The sequence below is a fragment of the Pholcus phalangioides genome, unplaced genomic scaffold (genome assembly GCF_987345545.1).
Source record: "Pholcus phalangioides strain wild (caught in Gottingen) unplaced genomic scaffold, Ppha-v1.0 ptg000015l_1, whole genome shotgun sequence".
Lineage (NCBI taxonomy): Eukaryota > Metazoa > Arthropoda > Arachnida > Araneae > Pholcidae > Pholcus > Pholcus phalangioides.
Genome location: NW_028301608.1, coordinates 74,219,065 through 74,246,677, shown reverse-complemented (window position 1 = coordinate 74,246,677; position 27,613 = coordinate 74,219,065). Strand labels below are relative to the sequence as shown.

At 35.9% G+C, this 27,613-nt stretch overlaps 1 protein-coding gene across 5 annotated transcripts in view; it reads right to left on the bottom strand.

Moving 5' to 3' along the window:
- The window catches only part of LOC149076666 (peroxisomal acyl-coenzyme A oxidase 3-like), a 390,438-nt gene that overhangs the window by 189,345 nt on the left and 173,480 nt on the right, over positions 1-27,613 (bottom strand). For all 5 annotated transcript variants that reach the window (XR_016194088.1, XR_016194089.1, XM_089244296.1 and 2 more), the window contains 2 exons: positions 18,552-18,648; positions 10,107-10,289 (listed from right to left, as the gene is read on the bottom strand). Coding sequence is in view for 3 of the 5 variants with exons in the window: in XM_089244296.1 (XP_089100422.1) it covers positions 10,107-10,289; positions 18,552-18,648 (280 nt within the window). In the remaining 2 variants the exon portion in view is untranslated. The remainder of the gene's footprint in view (positions 1-10,106; positions 10,290-18,551; positions 18,649-27,613) is intronic.

Here is a 27,613-nt window from a genome sequence, read left to right as displayed (position 1 = left end):
GTTTATTTTTGAATTGAATATTTGATGTATTTGACAGTCCGGCGTAACAGTCCAAAATCGTCATCGCATAAATACACGAATGTTTACTTTTTGTTGTTTTTCATTGGCAGCGGTGGTCGTGTGGCAACAATCAAGGCCAATCATGATGTTGCTGGCCTGCGATCATATGTAAATGAAATGACCTTGAAGTGACCGACACATGCGGCCGAGAGTTTTCCCTTTAAACACTGGTCGTACGTTGTCACGATCACTCTATATTTTTATCACTGCAATTTAACTCCGATCACTTCTTGTTTGTTAGCTCAAAACGATTGGCTGAGGTGGTTAAACTAAAAAAAGTCATGTCATAACTTGAATAACTCTTGTTCTATATTTCCCGACTGGTTCAGCGGAAATTATTTTATCACAAAAAGTTCTGTAAATGAAAGTCTAATAGCCTTTTACGAGTTTTATAGCACCGATACAGTAACTACCGGCCTGCTCTGGATGAGGAAACCCAGAGTTGATTATTGGTGAAGGTGTTGATCTAGACGTCCAGTTATCTTGGGGTCTAAGACATCAACTTTACTAGCTTCCAAGGACTTTCATCTCTAATCATCGAGAGATCTTCGCTTGATGGTGGTTGCTGGTGCCTTGCCACAAACTCCCGAACACTTATTTTTCAATTAACTCTACTAATGTGGATGAATATGCATCGTGTCTATCCTGGTCTATGATTGGAAAGGTTCAGCCAGGGTTGCTAAAAAAACTGGCGTTTTTGGTTTAAATAGCATTAACATTAAAAACAATAATTTTTTTAAAAAATTGTTAACTTCTAATAATTAATTAAAATAAAATGTATATTAATGTAATTAACACAATTCCCATATTAATTAACCTATGAATATTTCTTACATTTTAATAAAAACCAACTTCTGCAATTTAATTATTTTTTTGCTGAACTCAATGAATTACTGTATGTTTGAAAATTGTTCATGTTACTATAACTATAATATAAAGGGGTGTTTTCTCCAGTTACTTTCAATATACTTAATTAGGAAGCTATTTTACAAAAACTGTGATAGTTTATAGATGACTATTAGGTGAATATAATGTATTTAATAAAGCATAAATAATGCAGATTAATTAACAATGATTTACGATATACAGGGTGATCATAACTAAAGTTCTAATTTAAAACACTGTAGAAGAAAAGCCATTGTCAGAATGACTTGAAAATTCACATGAATATTCCTGAAGCAATAGAATTTTATATGGCAAAGGGAACTTAAAAAAGGGAATACTTAAAAATGTAAAATTAGCAACACTGTACTCATCCAACTCAAATTTGCTTGCAGAATGGGAACGATGGCCATTCAGAGCAAAATGATAACTTATTTGCAAGATTTCATAACTCATGGAAACATCACAAAAAAAAAAGAAGAAGTAATTGAACAAATAACTACAACTTACTCAAGAAATAGATATTATGTCCACATCGTAATCTGGCAATGAGGTGAAAGCACAAAAATTTTCAACAACAGATCAGACTATGTCATGGTCATGATGTGGATGTTCTAGCAATTCACCAATGTTTGCAATTTGGCCTCTGTTCTCATAACATTTTGAAGTACCTCCCACATCCAAAAGTTGCAAGGGTACCGGTCAGGTGAACTGCGACCGGCAAGGTGTCATACCATCCTGTTATTGTCAAAATAGGTCTTCAGCAGCTGCTTTGCTGGTATTGTGATGTGCATCTTGATAAAAGTTGTGTTCAGGGCCGTCTTAAGAGTAATATGGGCCCACAGGCCAATTGATTTTTCTGACGCCCTACCAAACAAATTCTCGAAAATTTCAACCAGATCTCATTTTTGTGAGATTTCTTCACTTAAGATCCCCCGGGCCATGCCTGGGTGGGTCTACGCCTTAAGACAGCACTGGTGCTATCCACATACTGATGCTGTTGAACTAACTGTCGAAATAATGTGGTTGCGCAAAACAGATTATATTGCTGGCCAAGTATAGCATCATCTACTTGCACTTTTTTCTTTTCCCAAAGAAATTTCCAGAGTCCCATGCACATTTTTAAGTCATTCTGACCAGTAGCTCTTATTGTACAGTTTTGGAATCAAAACTTTAATTATAATCACCCTGAATGAATGAACGCCAGAACTTTGCCACTGGACTTATCCTGTTGCCGAGATCTCTTCCAGCCCAGCTTCATTATAATCACCCTGTACATTGCTGATTATTTTCCATTAAGCTGTTACTAACGAACTTTGATTAACTGGGATTAAAGGTGAAAGTATGAAAAAACTACTGAATTTTAAGACTGGGTGACATACCGTATAAGCTGTGCTACTTTTTATGTATGGGAAAGAAAATGAAAATGTCTATGAGGAAATGTAATTACTAGTACACTGATCTTTGTCCTTTAGGGGCAGCTTGTGTCTTTATTGGATTATAAGACCATCTGTTCCTAGCATAATGATGTCACTACTGTTGCTGTTTCTTTGTGAAGGAAAAAAAACAAACAACCTTGTGAGATAATATCACCATTACATCAAGATATATAATGCAATTTTTATTCATGAATTTGCTAAAGATATAGAGCATCAGAATGCAGAAAATAGTTAGAAATGTGGCAAGAATGAGAAATTTTGGCTTATATATAACTTTAAGCTACAAAGATACTTAATATAAAAAAAAATTATATTCAGGTCACTTTTATGAGATTTTATTTTGAAAAAACCACTTATATCATCTTATACCATTTAAAGATGTACCATCAGAATATACCCCAAGAATATAAAATGTGATAAGAATGAATGATTTTAGCTAATAATGAACCAATATATTTTTCAAGGCAAAAAATTAAACTTAGGCCACTTTTATGTGATTTTAAAAAAAAAAACCGGACTGATTTTTTTTTAACAACCACTTGGTTTAAACCAGTGTTTCCCAAATTGGACGATGGGACTATTCAAGGGGGCGATACCAGCTACAGACGCGATTGGGAGGCTACGAATGGGCATAAGGGGGCGATGGGAGGACAAGAGGATAAAATAAGTTTTCGAAGACTGGAACCCTTTTCCGAAGAAAGCCTTCGTAAATATCCATGCCTATGGGCGAAAAAAAAAACTAAGAATATTTGCACACAGTAGTTTTACTCATTTTATCTGTTAAGAAAGCAGAGTTAAAGTGTCCCCCCCCCCGAATATGCGCTGTACATTCCAGTTGTATTGTAACTGTAATTGATCGATAAAGCCTTCTGTCGCAGATTTCAACACCATCTGGGAATGACTGGTTTTGCTAATGAATATTCATTATTGGAGCTATCCTCCCCCAAAAAAGTGCAGCTGGTTTCAGGGCCCCGAGACAATTCTCATCATTTCTTTTTTTCACCTCATAAATTCAATACAAATTGTGAAAAGAGCCTAGCCTCAGGACCCTGAGGCAGGATGCAGGTGGGGGCATAATTTTATCATCACTGTTCATTCACCTACGGCTATGGCCTTTTTTGCATGCTGGGTTTTTTTTTTTTTTATAAAAGAACCGCTTGGGAACAGACACAAACATTAATGGTCAACAGCTCATCACGACACCACTAGGAACCCCGACGCTCACTTTGAGGAACTTTGTAATAGAAAATTTTTGTAATGTATTCGTTCAAATTCGTGAATTACTTAAACCCAAAGATAACATGTGTGGAAGTACCAAAATATGAATTACAGACGAGCAGTCTTGAACTTTCGTGCAAAAAAGTGACATATCTTAAGTGTTTGTTACACAATGGATGGACCCATTTCATGGTTCAAACATGCATATCAGCTTCAGCCACCTCGTTGGGCGATTTGCCTCTTGAGGCCTTTGTGTTTGTATTTGTAATTTCGATGGTGTCCGAAAAGAAATTAATGTAATGCGGAAGATGATGTTTGTTGAATCCACGCCGTAAGTACGATAATGTATTTTTTTTTCATCAAAATTTTGATATTACTAAATCCCCTAATATTGACCGATTTTCATGACTTAAGTAAGCCCCACTTGGGCAGTACTATCTATCAGAGGCGCCGACATGAAAAAAATATTGTGGGGGGGGGGGGGGAAGAGGAAGGCATAAAGTTGCTTGTCGTCCCGTATACACGAGACTCAAGCGTGTACGCAGGACAGAGAGAATGTGCATTGCATTTAATTTTTAGAAATTAATGGGGGGGGGGGGCTCAGTACCCCCCCTTAAAAATTGTATTGGGGAGAGAGGCTCAAAGGGCCTCAGCTTTCTAGGTTTCCGTGCCTATGCTTTCTATTAATGTTTATCAAGAGCGCTATCCATAACCGCGCTGATTATGACAATACGGATAAAAGGGAAATTTTGGTACTATCTCCGAAAACAAGCATCGTTTCTCTTTCGAATATTGCAAAGAATATACGGATGGGGGGGGGGAATACACGCTTCTTCAGCATCGGATGATAGAAATTTCTTCTTGCGATGGTGGCAGTTTAGTAGAAAATTTATTAGAATTTATTTTTTTAACTTGAATTTTTTTTTTACGTTGACTTATGTAGTGATTTCCTTGAAAGAAAACGATGTATTTTCATACGACCTTTGAAGAGTGATTCTACTCAATTCAAAATTCATTCTTAATCGACTCATTCTTAAGTATAGTATTATATTAATAGTATGATAGAATTACCTTTTTAGCAATGTAGAATGCAAAAAACCAACGATATTCGTTAAAAATACACGGAAATAAATGCCAATGAATTTCCGGGTATTTTTAGTGAACATCGTTGGTTTTTTGCATTCTATATTAATAGTATTACTCAATTATATAATCAATCATCTCTCTGAAAGGATTTTTTTATTGTATTTTTACGTTTAATTAACAATCCTGCAACTTCGGAAAGGTGCTCAGTCTCCTATAGGTTCCTGAAGTGAACTTTCTCGCGTGATCAACACCATCCACCTCACTTGAAAATGGGACACTCCATTCTCGACGTAGGACTTACGAGATGTTCTATGATGTCTCACTGATAATAGTAGTTGATCCTTGGCTGTATTGGGTGAGACCTTTATTGTTATTTTGCGAATCAAAGTGTAGTTGTCGATTACAGAACTAACATGTTTTTTTTTATTGAACTCTACGAAAAAACATTTCAGAACTAACATGTTTTTTTTTAAAATTATTATTGAACTCCAACGTATAATGTGTTTAAAGTGTGTTGCAGTGATAAATGTTTTCATCTGGAACGTGCCTTGTTCAATAATTATTGCCTGTTGAATTAATCCTTGAATCACGGGACTGCAGCACATAATACGCATTAAATGCTGCATTACAATTTTACAATGAGCACATGTAATATTGAGTAATATTACATGATACAGCCCGAGATGCACTACAATATGCAATTAACCGCAATCAGCAATGCACCATCATTTTCAGTGCACCACAATAACCAATGCAGCACAAGTCAACCAGTTCTCGATGTGTTCAGGAGTTGAATGAAAACTTGACCTAAAATTGCAACCGACTTCCGTAATACAAAAACTTAACTGATTTCTGTCACTCAAAAAACGTCACCGACTTCCGTTACATAAAATCATCACTAATTTTCATTGCATAGAAACGGGCCCTTTTTGAGTTTGTGATTTTACATTGTAGAGTAGATTTCAAATGATTGATATTGAACTTTAATATAATGCAATTTATTATTTAAATAAATATTAAAAACTGCTAATTGAGGGATTTCTATTGCCATGATAACGATAATCAAATTTAACCATGATACATTGTATTTTAATAATACGGAAAAAAAAAACCAAATTTTTTTTAACACTTGTTACAATTTTACATCTAATTAAGAAAACATGTCAACAACATTTGCTCTCAACTAGTAATGCATTAACCCATTAACTGCCTAATTTTCTTTTCGAAATTTTTTGCTGGATAAGTTATATATATGCACAAAAAGTTTTAAACGTAAAGCACGTAAAATTTCAAAATCCCCAGACGGGGATTGTGGCAGCTAATGGGTTAAATTATGACTTATTTTCTAATTTTTCCCTGTTTAGATGTGCTTTGTCTTTTTTGCCTTTTTCAGTAGCTCAATACATATCTTGTCTAGGTACATCTTTTAGTTAGTGAACTTGCATAGCTGCCAACTTTGGAGGATGAGAATTCGGGAACATCCAAATTCTGCACTAAAGTAAATATAAAAGGGATTTTCAAAAAACAACTAAGGGATTTTTCATTAATAAAAGTTAAATTGTAGGGATTTTTTCCCTTTGCAGAAACGTGACATCGCGCAAATCATCGCCGATTAGCGCCAAGTCATCAATCATGGCCAACCAGTAGGTTAAATTACCTGTCATTACAACTCTCAAATCAAATCTTGAGAACAAACAAAAGCATGTCATCCGTCCCAAAACGGGACGTATACAGACTCAACGGGAAATATAGTCAAAGCAGGTACAAATCATCTCGCTAATTTCGGAAGTGGAAAGGCTGCATTAACGCTGGCTGTTTGGCGAATTTTGTCCATCTCCCCCGTCCAGAAAATGAAATATTTTTTGTGATTTGACGAAATGGTGACAATTTACATTTACATTTCATTACAATTACATTACGCTTGTGATATAATTTCAGGCATAAAAAAAAAAACCAACAGTCTGTTTCCCGGTAAAATTCCTTGGGAATTTTTTTCCCCAAAAGTAGGGACTTCTTACAATCACGGTTGAAATTCGGGAGATATAAGAATTTTTCGGGAGTCTGGGAGACAGAATAAAAATTTGGGAGCCTCCAAGAAAGTCCGGGAAACTTGGCAGCTATGAACTTGTGTAATTCATGCTCACTTCCACTTTCTATTGCAATAGGATTCTATTTTCAATTTCATGTTTTCAGTGTCATAGAAATTCCCTGACATAACCTTTATCATAGGAAAGGATATACACCACATTTAAAAATAATTAATAAAATTTAATAAAGTAATAAAAAATTAAATCAGTAAATTTTAAATTTATAGGAAAAATTCCAATTAAAATATTTTTTTAAAAATTTGTTTGATGTACTTAATATTTACACAGATATTCGGCAAAATTCGGCTGCTATTCTGTATTCAGAATAGCAGCCGAATATTAATCCCATATCTAGTTACAAGAAAAAAGCAATGAATTAAAGCAGCGTTTCCCTATGGTGGGGGATGGAATGACCCAAGGGGGAATAGAACCTATAAGTACAAAATAGGATCCTATGGGATCACTTGAGTAACAGGGCTATAAGAGGAAAAACAATTTCTAAAAAAGGGGAGATAGAACAAAAAATTTGGGAAACTATGAATCAAAGCAACAATATTTGGGATTGATAACAAAAATGAGAAAAAAACACAAAAATTTATTTAAAACAAAGTAGCTATATTTTCTTGACGAATTTTCACACTAATCTATTTAAGATGACACAATGACACACTTTTTGCTTAATGCTCACTTATTTGCTGTCTGGAACAGCTGCAGTTTAAGTGGGCTGAAAATTTTCTATATTAGTTTTCATTTTTTTTTATACTCAGAGAGAAATTGTTGAAAAATGGGAGAAAATTTCGGAATAAGCAACACTTTGTTTGCGACATTGGTGATTTAGCACTCGCTATTCGGCTAGCATTCGTAATTTGGCTGACTTGCTCTTTTACCCCAGGAATAAAACTTTTTTCATGAAACATCGGGATTTGACGCAATGGCGATCGACTAGTGATTTCTACTGCTTGCAGTGGCGACTTTCTTTATTTTTTTGAAAATTGAAACTGACTCACATATTTGTGTTTTAAAGCTGAAAGACCATTGCAAACCATCTTCAATTGCACGATCACGGACATTATTGGGAATTTAGTGATGGAAAGCCCAATGAAGAGCCGATAGTTTAAATAAGGGACCGCACAGTTATCCCAATCCAATTTTTGGGGACAATGTCAAGTGCGGGAACTTGCCGGGAAAATTCGAAAAAAAAATGTGCTTCCTTCTCTCTAATTTCGCAAATTTTTCTGGACTTCTAGCAACTCTTTCAACGAGAGACCAGATAGATTATCAGTTCGACATGCTTTTAGCACATAAAAAAATAAACTGTTTTGGGGTAAAGTTGGGAAGGGTAAATAAAAATTAGATATTTTTTGATTGAAAATTTTCGTTCAAATGTAAAAAATATCTCTGTAGGGATTGCAAAGCGTGAAAAGCACACATGATTAAACCTTGAGTTTTTTCCCAATACTGTACTTCGCAGTGTCGTCAAACTACTTTGCAACAGAGACCTCTTATTTTTCAAGATCACGAGAAAGCCCGACTGCGGAACATGGAAAGAGGGAAAGTGGTACAGATGAATAAAACACGCTTTTCTTGGAGAGAATTGTTTCGCAGCAGGTAGAAACAAAATTTTTTGCCATCCTTTTCCAAAATTCCGGGAATACTAAGATGAAATTTGCTATTTTGTTATTTGGCACAGAAAAATATGAAAATACACTATTGGAGCAGGATGGCGCAAGATGTTAATATTGGCGCAATGTGGCACAGAGTTCTGTTAGATTGAAAAACTATATATTTTTGCTCAAATGAAGTATATATATATTATATTTATGTTTACAATTTGTGTAGTTATCGAGTTAGAGATAATATTTGTTTAATTTGAGTTTGTTTGAAGAGATAATATTGATACATATACATTTTTAGAAAGTGTCATCAGTATATGTAAATTAGCAATTATGTGACATCACTCATTATCTTCCAATCAGAGTAAGCCCAGGGGATTCTGGGAAAATTTCCCTTTTATATAGTAGATCCATAGTTGATTGTGTATTGGAGAGGTAGGAGGTTCAGTAGAATATAGTCTAGCTATTTTTATTAGCATTTATTATCTTAATCTATTATCTGGCTTATCTTGTGCACTTTATCCAAGTAGAAATGTTATCCACTTATATTACTCTGCTATAAGTCATTGCACACCCCTGTAAATATTGACTTAAGGCTGAGAAAAATAACTGCACAATTGGATGAAGGATAATTTAAAGGAAGATGAAAAACTGAATATCTTTTAATTGTATACTATGTAGTCGGATTCATGGGCCATAGTGATAAATAAAAGTGTGTGAGGTGGTGTGTTATGTGATAAAGTCAGCTCATTTCTCTCACACACATACAGATGGAAAAGACAAGTTTCTAGAATGCCCAGACTAAACAGTTTGATATTAAGAGTTTTACCATATCCACTGAAACTATTCATCAAATTCTGAGAGTTTTTAAATTTCATTTTCTTTCAGCTTAATCATTCATCTCACATGAAATGGTTCAAAATCTTTCTAAACGAGAAAGTGAGAAGCATCTAGAAAATGATTCCAAAGGGAAAATAAATTAATTTGGCTCTAGTGAACGTTACTCATTCGGATTGGCATGGAGCAATTTAGCTCACAACATGGATATTTTATATTACAGCATACATCCATATCAACTGATATGTTTGTTAACTAAGGCAGAAGAGTGTTTAAAAAAATAAATCTTCATTAGCAGAACCTTTTGTAAGCCAAAGTATCACTGCACTTGCTTGCTGGAATAATCTTTTGGCAAGAACTTGAATGTATAAGTTGCACATGAGCAAGTTTTTTTTAGCAAATACTGTATACTTTAAACTGCCCATAATGAAACCTTGCCTATAAACAAATTCTTTCCCATGTTATGATATCAGTCCATATCAAACTTCCACGCAAAATGATAACAATAGCTGAATGATAACATTATCCATGATTCTAATAAGATGTGTCGACTGTATAAACAGTTTTATAAAATTATGATATTAACCCCTCAGGGCCGGGTGATAATTTTAGGCAGCAACATACACAGTTTTAAAACTATCACCTTTTACAGCGGGGAGGGGAGGCCAAATCATGTTTGCTACCCTGACAGAAATTAATAATTATGACCCTGATTACCATATTTACATACTTACATTGCATACTTAGTCATAGCATGTCAAAGAGAGAAAACGAAATAGATTTCATTTATGCTTAGGCCTCTGCATAATAAAAAAAAAAGATAAAAAATCAGATGAATGCATACAAAAATCAATTTATTTAAATATATTTTTAGCATTACTGACATGAAGCTGGTATTCCAAAAGTGGAATCTCTTCTTTATTTTCTGGTCCAAACTGTAGCCTTACTGCTGAATAACGAATAGCTATGGGTAAACACATCTGAAGATTTGCTATACACATACTGATGATGCCCATTCTGCCCAATGATAAAGAACCAAGAGATGCTCCAAACCTTTTATTTGGATCCTGAAATAAACAGGATATGAATAATAATGATGGTACTAATTATGTGTCTAAAAGTAAGTCATTGCATCTCTTTTGAAGAACAACTATCAAATGCATAAAAAATTCAAAAGAAATTGAAACAATTTCTTTGAAAGTTGGGAACACATCAATATTTACGGACACAATGTTTTTGAGTTCTAAAAATTAAGTCAAAATTAAGTGTTTATATCGGAGGAGTATTCGAAATATTAGTGCCGGAAGCTACTGGACTGTAAGGGTGGTAAATATGTACAAATAATATGACTACTAAAATAATAATATCATAAATAAAGTAGCCTATATATATAATGTGTAATAAAGTGTGCTAATGTAGCAAAGATGTCAAAGAAATGAGGTCAGAGTCGCCATCTATGTGAAACTTTTTCAACTAAGATCTAAATACAGAAATTGCTGAAAATCACAAATTAAGTTTTAAACAAACTAAAATAGAAAAAAAAGAGGAAAAATACAGAAAAATAACTCAAAAGAAATGGATCGCCTGACGTGTGAAAAGTGTAAAGACCAAGTAACTAGTAAGACTGAATTTATCTGTTGCAAAAAACATCATCAGTATTTGCATCTTGTTTGTGCAGGGATCACAGAGCTCAACTTCAGAAAAATGACTACTTGCAAAAATAGTGAGGACGGATAACCAAGCGAGAATAAGAAAGAAGCTATGGATGACCAACTTTTTAGCAGAGACTTTGCAAGATGGAACAAACTGACATAACTGACTATTATCCAATAATAGGATATATAAATTTTTTGGAAAGAGCAATAAGGAAAAGAAATGAAACAAATCAGCAAATAACGATTAAATTATAAAAAATTTGAAAATTTCATTTCTCACATAAACCTAAAAAGTATCTTGGATGAGCACTGTATTCAAAATAAATACAGACCTCTCACGCATATTTTGACAATGAATTCAGGTCCATGATCCAAAAAGATAAAAAGAAATCCTAAAAAATATGAAAAAAATAGATTAGCAAAGGAATATAAAGATTATGACAGAAATTTAAAAAAAAACAAAGCAAAAATATATTAAAGAAATTTTTGATGTGTGTGAAAATATTAAAAGACTACAATGGAAGTGCATCCACTAACATGTATGGAATAAAAATACGAAACGGAACACCTTACCAAAATTTCAAAATCCTAGAGATTTGGCTGAAAGTTTCAATAATGATTTTATTAGAAGAAATCTGGACGATATAGAAGAAACTACTACTACTACTTAACTGAACATACACCTTGTACACATTCCTCTACAGAATTTCTAATGAATCTGCACATGCCGGAATGTGTGTTGTGGGTGTATGCTTGGTTTGGCCCTAAATTATTTTTGTTGTAGAGTTGCGCTTGTTTCGTGTTCATGCTGCCATCTGGCTTCAATTTTCTGAAGTAAAGATGGAAATGCTTGAATTTTCATGTTTTGTCAGTATCATGTTGTAGGCCTGCGTGCTCTCCTTGGACTTTTTCAAATGGGAGACCGGCTCACATTCGTGTCTTGAAGATGGAAAACCGCAGAAAACCAACTTTAGCCGACCACCACTGTGCCGTCAACGGGGTTCGAAACTGGATTCTCAGGGCGAGAGTCCAGCACGATGGCCACACGACTGCATAGCGGCTATAGAAGAAACTGCAAACTGCCCTTGTACAATACAAGAAAATGTTTTTAATAATTCCAGTAACTCCATGTTTTGTTCAGAGACCTCTAATGAAACATTAAAATGAATAATAACAATTAAAAGATAATAAAGCAAGTGGATATGACAAATTAACCCCAAAAATGATTAAAATCATCTCCTACTATCATTTGTATTAAAAAATATAGTTGATGCATCATTATTCAAATGGATGTTTTTACAATGAGTTAAAATATTCTATTGTAAACCCAATTTATAAGACCGGAAACATCAATGATTTAGTTAACTATATAGACTGATATCAATTCTTCCAGTTTCTTCAAAGATAATAGAGAAATGTATTAAAAAACAACTGATCTGCTTTTTAAATAACAGAAAAAATTTTGCAGCTAACCAACATGACTTTCAAAAAAACAAAACACTGAAATGGCTATTGTTGAATCAAGTAATCATTTAAACAATGGATTTAATAACAATAACACTACTTCACAGTTTTCTTAAATTTAAAACATGCATCTGATTATGTTGATCTGGATATTCTAAGAAGAACTCCTTCCAGCAGGCATAAGAGGAAATGTACTAAACGGGTTTAAAACATACTATTATGATAAATAACAAGCTGTTATGATAAATGGTGAAATCGGCACATTCTAGAAAGTAATGAAAGGCATAGCAATTTTTTATCTTTTTATCTCTTATTACTCAAATTATTGTGGTAAAATGCACTGTACACTTTGATTTATATCAGTAATTTTTAATTTAGACTAACGGAGCAACTATTAGTCTAAAGCTATATAAGTAGCTTTTTTTCATAATAGAACTGAACTCTCTATTGCACATTAATTTTACATAGACATATCAAATTTAATTTTAGTATTTTAATTCTTCATCAGTAGTTCATGATGCAACTACAAAGTACTCTTGAACACTTTTGACTTGGTGGAGGAGCCCTGGGCAGGGAAAAATAAACAGAAGACCTAAACTTGGGAAAGAATGTCTAATTTTATTCAACAAAAATATTTTGTTTAAATTTCAAGCCCTAAATTAGTAGAGCCCATGCTTTCTATGATTATTTATTATCCATGCCAGTTGCACTTTGACTTGATTAATTCGATTCTTCGATTTACATAATTTTTGATTTCCTTGCACTATGTGTAATCTTTGACATATCAATAAATTTTGGTTTTGCCCTGGAGGCCAAAGTGCTTACGTTGCTTCTTGCAACAGAGCCTGGGTGTCTCGCTGTTTCTTCAATTTCTCCAGTAGAGCCCATGCAGAAATGAGATCTAGCTTGAACAGTCCCCAAAGTTCCAAATACCTTACTCGGCAAATGAACTTCCCCAGCGTAACTTTTGTTACTTAAACTGTTCTATTTGGGCATATAGGATTTTATGGTGACTTTTAAACATATGGCAATGCTGTTAACAAGCTTTTTTTTTAATGGGAGCCATAAAAATAGTCTGTTCCACTTTCTCAAATTTTTTCATAGTGACGAGTTAACCGAAATTAGTGACGAGTAAACGAGGGTTTAATAACATTTTTGTCTATGAGAGGTAGAAGGGCCTGAAGAAAAATGACGACTTAACGAGGTTTTACTGTATACAGAACTATAAAATTCGTAACAGTAAATAATATAAGGCTAACCATGAAAAGCAATAGAACATCTACTTGATATAAAATTATTTAAAAAAGTGTATGTTACATTGCCCCTAAAATACTAAATCTTTTTCATATAATGAACCGTACGAATATAAGCTCAAATTTCAATATTTACTAATTTGCAAAAGATATAAACTATGAAGAAATCATGTAATAAATACAGATAATTGATAACAGTAACAAAATACTTAACAAATGATGGATAACGGTAACAGTATGCAATACTGATTACACAAATAAGATGGAAATTGGAGGTATACATAACTTGATATTAAATAATTCTTTGTGCTACTTTACATTAAAATAAAAAAGATGAAAGATTATTTTAAAAAATTACATAAATTGAAAAATGAATGACGGTTGCCATGTGCCAACAGATTATTGATACATTTTTCGCGGCCATCATTTGATGAAAATTGTTTGTTCAAATGATTTTTTTGAAGGATAATTTTTTTTTGACAATAACACTACAAATACAATCTGATACAAAACAGAAAATACTGGTACAAAAAGACAAAAACAGAAACAAACAACACATAAATACATAGATTATATACTAATAGATTAGGAACATTCACTCTGTGACCACAAGGGACTAAGGTGTTCTTCCAGTAGGTCTACAAAAATAATCTATTGTCCGATGAAAATTGTTTGTTATGGTTCGAAGACTGTTGTCTGTTTGAGTTAGTTCTCAACGTTTCCCCAACACTAGTGGTTGGCATCATCAGAATTGATAAAACTGGATCAAAAGTCACGTTTTCCAAAGCAGACCAGACTCAGAATTTTACGATGGTGACTGGCCTTAACCTTTTATTATTATTATTAACCTAATCACTTGGCCCGGGGGCCCATGATGTTCTTAAGACGGCCCTGTCCAAGGGTAGCCGGTCTGGCCACCAATCAATCCCGTAGGTGACAGGATCACAACGAGGTTGAACTATCACATGAAGTCAAGCGATGAGACGGGTGAGGTGCCAAAGGCACACCTTCCCAAATTTAACACATTGTTTTAACTGAGAGACGATCTGGATCACACCTTAACAGGGCGTGACGCCTGAGTGATGAAGACCGGAAGTTAGTTGGAAGAAGTAGGTGTTCGTGCAGATCTGTCTGGTTTTTATACAGGAGCATTCCCACAATGCTTCATGAAAGAGCCAATCACAAGGTCGAAGGTGCGGTACTGAGCTTGCGTCCAATTTACATAACTTCATGAGAGAAAAGGAAATATAGTAAAAAATATAACACAGAATCTGGCAACCAAATATAAGACTGCAGCCAATTGGTGGAGACAGGATCCAGCCAATCGATCCAGGAAACAAAAAGGTAAAACAAATTAAAATCTATTAAAAATGACTAGGATAAGAACAATTTCCGAGGGGACTTAAGTGGTAATGTTACATCTTCACATAATCTTCTTGCCCTCTCGATCAAAGTTTTCAGTAAGCCTCGTTTTTGGTGAGGATGATGATTTGAAAGTTTATGAACATATCTGTTGGTGTGGGTGGGCTTGCGATAGTTGCTGTGGCCTAAACGTTGACCCTGACGGCTGACCAGAACAGCTGTCCTTCTTTCTCTATTTTCATAGTGAACTTGATGTTTTCATGAATTACATTGAGATGGTCCAAGAATCTGAAGATTTTCTTCTGAACGCCCCAAGGAAAGAAAGTATCATCAACGCATTGAAGCCAAATTGAAGATCTAATGGAACTCCCACCTACAACGTAGCCAAGGTTTTAACTACCATCTTGCAGCCGCACATAGGAAACAAAAAACACATTTGTGAAAGACTCTGGTCACTTCATTGAAAAAATAAGAGAAATCAACTTGCAACCTGTTGACATACTGGCGAGTTTCGATATTGTATCGTTGTTCACCAAAATGTCACTGAGGGATGTCGTATCACTACTTGATAAAATATTCCGAAATATATAGTAGGCCTTTTCCAGCTTTGCCTTACTACAACCTACTTCACCTGGAACAACATCATCTATGAACAGACGGATGGAGTAGCTATGGGAAGCCCCTTGAGTCCGAAAGTTGCCAACTTCTTTATGGGAAAATTCAAAAAGCAGGCAGTAACAACAGCGCCTCTCCGATCAACAATTTGGCTCCGCTACATTGATGATACTTTCTTTCCTTGGGGCGTTCAGAAGAAAATCTTCACAGATTCTTGGACCATCTCAACGTAATTTATGAAAACATCAAGTTCACTATGGTAATAGAGAAAGGACAGCTCCCATTCTTGGACGTTCTGGTCAGCCGTCAAGGTCAACGTTTAGGCCACAGCATCTATCGCAAGCTCACCCACACCAACAGATATGTTCATAAGCTCTCCAATCATCATCCTCACCAAAAACGAGGTGTACTGAAAACTTTGATCGAGAGGGCAAGAAGACTATGTAAAGAAAGATATAAGTAAAGAGATTGAGCACTTAAAATCAGTTTTCCGCTCTAATGGGTACACAAAAGATGACATCGGAAAAGCCTTACGCCCTATCAAGGAATAACGAGCAAAAAATTAGGAGTCACAATCAATTGGAAAAGCTGTGCTGCCTTTTATCCCCGGAGTGACGGCAAGAATCTGCAAGGTCATGAAAAAACATCATATGAAGACTATTTTCAAACCAACCAGAAAAATATGTGAAATGCTGCGATCAGCAAAAGACCACCGTGACCCTCCATCAACACTGGGGATCTAATCTGAATACCTTGCACCTGTGGCCAGGTATATATTGAACCCCAAAAAGATCTGTGCCACGAGAATAAAAGAGCACGAACGATGCTGCAGAATGAGCCAAACAAAAGTTGGGAGTAGCGGAGCATGCGCTTAACAATAATCACAGTGTATAATTTAGCAAAACACAGGTAATAGTAATGTTGACCACTTCTTTCCTTGGATCTACGGAGAGGCTATTGAAATATACAAACACAAAAACAGCTATAATAGAAGAGAAGAAACTTTGAAATTGAGGAACGAGAACCTTCCCCTTCAAGATCCAGCAACAGAATGACAACAGCCAATCAGATAACTCCACATCTCTCAGCCAATCAGGTTCTCCCAGCATAAGAACTGTTTTTAATTCGCTGCCAGCCATAGGATCAATTGACCAATCACCAAACAATATTGTTTGACTTCTGAGAGGCAAGGTGACAATCTTTCCTGCCTTGGAGGATGACCACAGGGCCTTAACCAGACACTGCAATGCGCAGAAAATCACTTTTCGCTCCTACACTCTGGAATCAGAGAAACCGGAAAGCTATGTAGTCAGAGGGCTATATTAGACCTTGAATCCTCAAATGAGGATGTACTCTTATCTTTACAGGAGAAAGGCTTCCAGGTGCTTAAAGCCCAGTAGATGAGCCGACGACGAGATGCTGTCAAGCTGCCACTATGGAAAGTGGATATATATCGAGCCCGAGGAGCCCAGAAGCACACGATGTGCTATCGCTGCCAGTCCTGGGGACATCATTCTTCTAGCTGCATGGCACCCAAAAGATGTGTCAAATGCATCCGTCGACGTGCCACTAAGGACCGTCCGAACATACGTGGGGTGGACAGACCCCAGTGTGTGAACTGCTTGCAGTATCATACTGCTAACTACAAGAACTGTATCTTTTCCCCCTACAACAGGAAAAGCAAGAAAGACGAAAGGCCCAAGATTCCCCGGGCGCCACCCGGGGAATCCAGAAGGAGGCAGCAACGAAAAAGCGGATACCAGCCCCACAAGAGAAAAGATTTCTTTTTCTCCAGATACCAGTACGGGCGAGAGCAAATCAGATGCAGTTGACGAACTGGCAAATTTCTTTTCAGGCTACCATGGTTAAGCTAATGCAAAAAGAAGGACTTAGTCTCGAACAAGTTGCAGAAAAAATTCAGCAAAGCAAAGACAAGTTGATGTCGCTGCTCAAGAAGTCACTAGCCCTAGAGAAGAAAAGTATTTCTCCCTGCCTTTCCTGTTTCCGGCAGCAAATTTTCCTTCTTCTTTCCCTCTCTCTTTTGTGATGTCCTCTTTCGTATTTGTCTCATTACTTTAGTTTTCTAAATCTTCAAAAAATCTCCAAAAAAATCAAAAACTCTTAAAAAAAATAAAAATCTCACTATTTCTCTTTTTTCTTTCATCTCTGGACCTTCAAACCTTTCCTATATTTTTCAGGTATCTAGACAACCCTGACCAGCCCAACAGCCAATCCTGACGAAGGCCGCTCTGAGCTAATGGCGATCCAGCTGATGGACTTGGAAAATTTTTCTCTCTTTTCAGCTATATTTTCAGGTTCCAGACATCAAAGGTTGTGGAGGCGACTACCTAGACCTTAGCCTTTCCCCCCAGTAATACCCAATAGCAAGCAAACTCCAAAATTCCTGGTTGGACGTTTTTCTACACACACACTTTAAATTCACACATGCACTCACACAAACAGTTTAGGCCACCACATTGGCCCGCTAGTTAAGTGTGGCAGAGTTGCCTAAATGCAATGGCACCGCCGAAATAGGCTCCATTCAGGTCAGGTCAGGTTCAGATTTATATGTGTTTTTTTGTTTCTGTTTTTGTCTTTTTGTACCAGTACTTCCTGTTTTTGTATCAGATTGTATTTGCAGTGTTATTGTCAAAAAAATAATAATTGCAACTGTCACCATTAACATCAATAACCAGAATAAATAAACAAACTTTTCAGCTTATCACCTAATCATTAGAAATTACATTTTTCAAGATCGTTCAGATCAGGGTGGCTTAACCAGGGGTGAGAGATAGCAATCCTAACAAACTGGAAAATATTCCATGATACAAGATATTGATTTCCTGAATATTGAATATTTAAAAGCAAGCGAGAATTTTAATGGAAGTTCAGTGGGAGGGGGATACTGTTATCACTCACATGCTGCAGCAACTTTATATACTTCAATGATAAGAATTTAACAATTTTCAAGTCATCTTACTTTATATGGAGAAACATATTTTCCTTCAGGTGTTACATCTCCATATTTACTCAAAAGGCACTCTCTAGGTATCCTATAGTTTTGGAATGAAATAAAGCTAGAAAAGTAAAAAATAAATAAATGATTATAAAAATGATAAATTTTCATTTTTAGAAAGAAAAAAAAATACATACAAGAATTTATATGAACAATGTTCTTTAATTTTCATAGCACAGTGACAAAAAATGTTTAATATTCTCCCTCTCTCTCACACACACAATGCTAATATTTTACTAGAAATTTAGAAATTAACAAATTTACAGCAAGTTTGTTTCTAATACACTCAAAGCTACACTGCTCAAAACAATTAGGGGAGCAAGCAAAAAAGTGAAGAAAACCGTGCGAGACAGCCACGTATTGGCATACAATGGATAGTACACGCGTATCAATGCGCAATACAGAAAAAAAACGTAAAAAAATTTGGAATTAAGCTTTAATTCTTTGAAAATATGGAAAAAACATGAAAAGATGATTTAGGGCAACAATTTGGTTACATGTAAACGATAAAAAAAAGTACTGTTTAGACATGATGCATGAGTTTTAATAGGGCGTGTGGTCTCCTCGAACAGCTAAGACTGCTGCACACCTGTTTGCCATGGATGCGATGAGGTTATCGATCAAACTTCGGGGAATACTGTTCCACTCCTCAAGAAGTGCAATCTGCAAGTCTCGGACAGTAACAGGTCGCGCAGCAATGCGTCGTCCGAGCATGTCCCAAACATGTTCGATTGGATTCAGGTCAGGAGAGCACGCTGGCCATTCCATACACTGTATTGTTTCAGCTTCAAGCATGTTCTCCACCAGACGAGCTCTATGCGGTCGGGCATTATCATCCTGGAAAACAAAAGAATCTCCAATGGCTCCAGCGTAAGGGATGACATGAGGTCGCAGTATCTCGTCTGCATACCTTCGGGCCGTCAAAGTGCCATCCTGAATGATATGCAGGTCCGTACGTCCGCCTATGCTGATTCCACCCCATACCATCCAACCAGCTCGCCTGCATTGTGACCTTTCACGAACGAATGCGGGGTTATTTCGAGTGCCCCTGTCCCTCCATACCAGAACACGTCGGGTGTCACACTCCAGACTGAATCGGGACTCGTCTGTAAACAGCACTTGGCTCCAATCATGTTGCTCCCAATCTCGATGTTCAGCAGCCTTTCGACGGGCTGTTAACCGTATATACCGGTCATCAGTTGCTGTAGTGGCGCATGGCCGACCTTGCCCTGGTCGACGTCTAACATTTTCTGTTTCTTGGAATCAATTCCACAGCCTTGCAACAACACTTCTGGCGACTCCAACAGCGTCCGCGACACTACGTTGTGTTTGTCCGGATTCCAGTCTGCCTATAACACGCCATGCCATGGATTCCGGTAAATCACGTTGTTGAGACATCCTCAAGTCACCTTGTCTCAAAAAAAAATACTGCGCAATCGAATTTCACAGTTACGGCAGTAAAACAGACGTTTCTGCAACATCCTGATTTCTGCCCTTATCTCCTTTTTCTGGTTTTTGACGTCATGAACTTTGATTTGCATATGAAGTTTTCTTCTTCCGTTTCCTGCTAGGCTTTAAATTATGGATGATTCATTTTATGTTACTTATTGGTATACATCTTGGCGTAATTTTGTTAAAACCATGTGCTCCCCTAATTGTTTTGAGCAGTGTAGTTTCTAAAATTGAAAGTTCAGTTCTTTTATCGCTCCATTAACCACCACAAAAGAAATTATATCATATCTCACCTTTTAACCTATTAAAATATAAAATACCTCTATAAAATATTGTCTGAGGCTTTCATAGCCAGCATTCAATGACTTGCAAGCGGTTTTCGGATTATTAAGCCATGGTCTAAGGCAGAGATCTTCAACCTTTTTCTAGTTGCGAGCACTGCCTGTACCCATCAGCAAAAGAAGAACACCCGTTAGAGCAAGTTTGGTATACAAATACACTTTGGATGGTTCATTGGATAGGGTGTGGGTGAAACTATGTGCAGCCACCTCAACGTGGTAAATTCTGGGTCATTTCACTCTAACAAAACATGCGAAGAGCTGCACAATGAAACTTATAAAAATTTGGTCAATTCCAGTTTTGCAAACACATTGCACGACCGATAAACACTGAAATAATGTTTTAATTTAGTTTACTTTATTGAACCATAAAATAAGCATAATAAACTTTTGCGTGTCGATCGTTCAGTTTTATGTAATATTTTAAAAAATTAAGAAAAATGTTTTTTCTCAATTTTCATAAATTTCAAGTATAATGGGCGACCAGAAGATGTAAAAGAATTCAACATCTGTTGACATCTTTTTATTGAAGGAGGCAACTTTTCCACACTATAGTGACTTCAATTTTTTTTTTTTGACCCACCCTAATATACATCCTTTATGTGTACATCTTATACATTATGTCTAAATATACATTTTTGGTGCATGTTCAACTATGCATTTGATCAATAAAATTGACCATACTATAAGGGAATAATTGTTCACACACAAACACACCCACTTCTGTGTAATTATATCTGAACCTTGAATTGTATATAGAACTGTAGCAAGAAGATTGTTTGTGGTAAAATAAATGAAAATTCTGAGAAATCAGGATGATGACTGAATTTTTTTTCTTCAAATTTTTCAAACCCTGCAGAAAATGTATCCACAAGTGTCCTGATCCATCAAAAATAAAACATTTAGCTATGTAACCAGAACCATACAGTTTTTTTTTAATTGAACCCAAACTTATACGAGCTGAAGTCTCATGTTTCTCTTTTTCTTGAATTCCTCACTGTTAAAGAATATCCCTGCTTCATTAAATTAAATTCTGAAATATTTTTAAAGGAGCAGTAATAATTACAAAATGATCTGGTTAAGAGGAGGAAGTAGCAGTCATTCTGAGGATTCATTAATCTGGAGCTGTTTTCCACTTGTCCAAATTAGCCATTTTTAGAAACTTGAAACTACAGAATAACTTGAATTATCATTCAACACAAATGTCAATAACATTATTGTATATTAATATCACTTTATACAAGAAACCTGTCATGTATAGCAACAGACCTACAGAATGCCTTCATCTGGCTGCCGATTTTAACAGGAGAATTTTAGGGGTCAGGCTTATATTACGAGCATCTTGAAAACTCAAGCTAAGGCTTATTTTTTGGTTATGTCTTATTTTCGGAGAAAAACTATAACTTTCGTTCTGTTTCATTTGGAGATGTTCGTTACCAGTGTTCAATTCAAGAATCCCACAATGTTATTTTCTTTTCGTTATGAGATAATGTTATTTTTGTCTCTTGATATTTCAGTTATAAATTTCTTATGTGCCTGTATAAAACTTATAAAAAAGTAATGCAAACATTTTTTGAATGAAAATTCAGTTCACATACATTGATTTACTTCTTCACAGAGGCTCCAATTTATTTATACAAGGATTTGCGAGTGTGAAAAATTATTGTGTATTATAAATAAGCAATAATTTCTGTGGATATACCTATCACATATCAGTTAAACTAAGGTCCATGGTTACATTTTCTGTTTGTGGTTTCTTGTAACATATTTTAATATGTGAATCTCGTACCTAAATACTTACATAAAAAAAGGAAGTCAGAAGAATTATAAGAAGTGAGTGATTCCAAAAAATTATTCATCATCACATTTTTGTTCTTAAAAAAACCATTCAAAAATATTTCAAAATATACATATTCTAAACACTGGGAAGCAATTTTTGGAATGCATAAACTAACCTCAAACTAAAATTTTAACCTGAAAAAAAAAAATTTCCCCTAAAAAAACCCAGCCCAGGGGAAAATGGGTATCAACCTGTTGAGCAAATTTGACAACCCTGACTGAACCTGAAATGGCAGTGATAGAGCTAAAGAAACTTATTACATCTAGTAAAGAATACAATAAGGTTTATGCAAAAGAACTGCTACAGACCCTTGTGGAAGCCAGGCTCGACCGCAAGAAACAAGAACCTGAAGAGAGAATTCAACAACAAGAAGCCAAAGAGACAATTAGACGAGAAGATGCAGAAGAAAGAATTCGATGACAAGAAGCAAAAGGGAGAATTCAACGAGAAGCCAAAGAGAGAATTCAATGAGATGATGTCGAAGAGAAAGAAAGAATTAGATGAGAAGGAGCTGAAGAGAGAAACCGTCGAGCAGAAATGCATTTCGAATTTAAGAAACTGAGGATAGAAGCGGGGAAGTGAAAAGCGTCGGTTCAACCAGCTGTGATAAATCTGGACTTTCAAGTATCAGTTTTGAATCATCAGATGACATTTCGTTGTTTTTAGTCCTGTTTGAACAGCACATGGGATTACACTAGATTCCGGAAGTATTGTGGATTATGTATCTCATCGATAGCTTACCGAAGAAGGTAGCTAATATCTGTGCCAGGGAGCCCAACAACAACTTCGAGGAGTAAGGTATGTCAAGGAACTACTTTTGAAACGATTTAAGCCACATGAGGACAAATTTTGACAACTTTTTGCAGAGCATCAGAAGAACTCAGAGAGCTCATGGTGTGACTTTTATTTCGAGTTGAAAACATATCTTGAAGGGTGGTTAGCAGAAGTTAATGCCACAACTTTCGAGGACTTCATCAATCTAGTTATAGCTGATCAGATGAAGAAGAAGTGCTCTCCACAAGAGTGTGAAAGAACATTTCATCGATGTATGGGCCATGTTGATCTTGCCGTTTGAACTATCTGAGTAACTGGGCGAGTATGAAGATGCCAGGAGTACCTTCACAAAGAAATTCAATCAGCAGTACGATATTGAGGGTCATCAGAAGCAAACACAGAGAATATTCATGGACGTCTTCAAAACTAGTGAATCCCCAGACCTTTTGTGCAGATGAACAGACACTTCCCATGATCAATCTGAATGAACAGCAACTTGTAAGCTGCTATGGATGTGGATATTCTGAAGTAATTAGAGCGTAGTGTCTAACCTGTAATTCTGAAATCACAGCAACAACTGCTCAGTTTGGTCAGTTGGAACTGAATTTATGTTCACCTGTAAAAAAACCTGTAGCGTTGTTGATAATTCATGTGAATGGCTAAGTGGGAACTGCCTGTGCTGACAGTGGTGCTACGCACTGTATCGCAAGCAATACTCTGCATCGTACTTTGAAAGAGCAAAATGCCAAATTCCATCATGAAACTGTCAATATTGTCTTGCAAATTGACAACAGAATGAATGAATGAACGCCAGAACTTTGCCACTGGACTTATCCCATTGCCGAGATCTCTTTCAGCCCATCTTCATGGCAGAGTCTGGAACACTTTATTTTGTGTCAAAAAAAACCCTACAAAATTTTTACAACTTATTTTTCCCAGACAATGGGGTACTGTTGCGATTAACAAATTTTGGTGATTACAGATGAGATGGGATTGGGAGTTGGAGAAAAGTTTTGGGGTTTAGTTAAGGCGGATGAATGTACACATATTAGGATGGAGGTATGTTTTAAAAGCAATTGAGATCCCCCCCCCCCCGCCATCTCATCTGTTATCTTACACTTGCCATATTATATACATAGGATAAAAAAAAGAAACAGAAATAAGGATCTTATTGTGAAATAAAAAAATATATATCCATCAGAGCGAATCATCTCACTTAACACTTAACACCTTATTGGTGAGCAAATGGGTTTGATAACTTGCGGACTAGAAGCCAGCATCAGTTTTATTGGGTTGAGTTCACTCGCTCCAGTGGATTTGATGAAAATATATGAAATAGAAGTATTGTGTGGGGGAATATATACAATTAGGGATCACTTGTGCCATCTCGCTTAGCACCTTATTCGGTGAGCAATATGAATACGACAATATGAGTAGGCACGTGTGTTGTGGACATGAAATGCATGAAGAACCTGAATAGAGGAAACAGAAACACACATATACATATATATAACTGCCAAACTGAGTCGTCTTGCTCTAAACCTATTTTGGTGAGCAATGTGGGCATGGTTTAAATGGGGGATTGCCTGGAGAGAGCCTTAGCTAAGGATTGACTTTGGTCTTGGTGTTTTGGTTGACTTGCTCTGGCTGGATATATTTATATTTAAAAAAAAGAAGTAGTTTATATTTTATATATATTCTATGTAATGGTTATTATGAAACCATTCGTGTCGTCCCACCTAGCACCCTAACTAGAATAGCGGAATGAAAGACACTTGTGGATATCACATTTACATCATTGTAACAGGAATGTCATAAAAATTCTTGTTCTGGTTCCCTTAGTACATGCTATATCTTTTACATGTAATGGTTATGTATTAGTAGTGGCAGTCATGTGGATATGATTTTTGTTGTTTTTATCCATTTCTGTTTTTCTCCCACTTATTTTCGTAACATTTAAAACATTATTTTATAAATCTGGTGGACAGATGTTTTGTTTTTCATTGGCGTGTATATATCTGACAAGGCTTGTAATCCTTGCTCCTGTGTTTTTGTTTGATTATTTGAGTGAACCATTGTTTTCTATTGTTTTCGGAATATTTGTACATGTGTAGATGCTTTGTAGATTTTCACTCCGTGACACAGTGAACAGGAGTACCCACCATACCACAGGCACATTTGTCTGTTCGGCGGCGTTTCCATTTGTGTAGATATATAGGGAATGGGCTGTGTCCTGTTCTGAAGATAGTCACCTCCCTATTCCAGTGTAGTGTGTTGTATGTGACTCAAGGGACAATTTCGTGCACTTTCCAAGCTGTTGTTCCTTGGTCCCAAATTTACTGCCATTTCTGGAGGGTTGCTTGTTTAAGTTGTCACTTCAGAAACGTTAGTGGGAAAGGGTTTTCAAGTTTATCGTCACAGTTGATTGCAGCTTTGGCTAGAGTCTGCTGTCTTCAAGATAACCTATATGGGAATTGATCCAACCTATGAAAATTTTTGGGTTATTTAATAGACGCCGCCTCAATACACGTACTATTGTGTTTCTATTTGTTGGATCTAGAAGTGCTTGAAGGGAGGAGCGGCTATCAGTTATTATTAAAACTCGTTCTTCTGCTCCCGTTACGTATTGTGTAGCTGTTTCTATCGCTAACAATTCTGCTTGGAAGTTACTATTGTTTTTATCTAGTGCTGCTTGCCACGTTTGATTTTCTGTATTGTTTGTGTATACACAATAGGCTGCCCTGACACCTTCATCAGTTTTGGAGCCATCTGTGTATATGTGGGTGTTTGCTAGTTTTATATTGTGGCCGTCAATCGAAATTTGATTGGGGATAGTTGAGCAGGAGGGGTGGTAGTGCCAGCCATGCTTTCATGCTTCAAAGTTACTGGAGTCAAAGTCCAGAAGTTCTGGTTGAATGTTTTTCTTAAGTCTAACTGTGTTTGTATAGACTGCTTCCATTTGGAGCTTTAGGTGTAATGGGCAGTTTCCTGTGATCACCTGGAGTCCGAGTGTGGCTGTTGTGTTATAGACTCCGGTTATTGTTAAAAGAAATTTCCTCTGTGTACTATCTAGGGCCTGTGTGTTGTGTTTTTTGGTTGGATGCTTATACCAAGCTGAGGCTCCATGGGCTAAGAATCTCTCGACTATCATCTTGTAGATAGAGTTTCTAATGCTTTGTGAGATGCCCCAGATTCATTGATATGTGATTCTCGGCCGAGGTATTTTTGGATGGTTACGCCTAAATATTTGAGATTGTTTACACATTTAATATTTTTACCATTCATTTTGATCCTAGGGAAATATTTATTTTTTGTGAAATAGAAAAATTGTGTTTCTTCTGTTGAGATTTTGAGGTTATGCTCATTAAGCCAATTCAAAAAATCGTTAAGAATTTTAGTTGCCGTTGTCAATAGCTGTGATACATTAACTGACCCTATCACAAAGGCTTGGATATGGGCATCTTCCGGGAGGGGGATTTTTAGGGCTTGATTGGCCACAAGATTCCACAAAGCTGGCCCGCTACACGAACCCTGTGGACAGCCAATATCCTGTTCTCTAACCGCCAGGCCTTCCGGTGTTGTGATTAAGACATGTCAATTTGCTAAGAGGTCCGAAAACATTGATTTAATATTGTTAGGAAGGAGAGCTTTGGACAGTTCTTGGTTTATTGAGGAATAGGTCAGGTTGTTAAAAGCTCCTTTAATATCAATACTTATAAAGGCGACGTCCTGTTCTTTGCTCTTGAATTTGTTAATCATGGTTCGTACTCTTCCAACAAAAAAAAATTCAAGGACTATTCAAGCACTTTTCAAGGTAAAACTTAAAAATTCAAGGACCTTTTCACAAACACATATTTTTCACATGAATAGGCGCATATTTAATTTTGATTAAAACTTTCAGAGATTACATTTCTACCTACTTTATTTCACATCATCCATAATGAATAAATGAGGCCACATACACATATATATCACACACATATCATACAAAACATATGACACATTGAATAACACAGTTTGTGCCTGTCAATTTCCTCATTGAAACGTCTCTAAATATTGCAATTAATTTTCTTTTAAAGACTAAAAAAAAAAGAGCTCTTCTAAAGATAGAAAAAGATTAAATTATTTCTTTCGTTAATTCTGGAATAATTTCTTTCATCAATTCTGGATTTGTTTCTTTCGCTAATGCTGAAATTCTTTCTTTCATTAATGCTGAAATTCTTTTTCATTAATGCTGAATTCTTTTATTGATTCTAAAATTATTTCATTAATTCTGGAATTATTGCTTTATTAATTTTGGAATTATCTCTTTTATCAATGCTGAAATTGTCTTTCATTAATTCTGGAATTATCTTTCATTAATTCTGTAAATTTTTTTTTTCATTAATTCTGGAACTATCTCTTTTATTAATTTTGGAATCACATCATCGATACTGAAATTATTTCTTTCCTTTATTGTTTTAAACTCCTTTAAACAACTATGGATGCCATTAGAAAATAACGGAGATGTGCAGACATGCAACGTGTCACGTGATCTTCCAAGGAATGATGTAGACCACTGACGTCATACCAGTGCCGGTACTAGAACGCGGGAGGGGGGAAGGAACTGTCCCCCGGGTGGT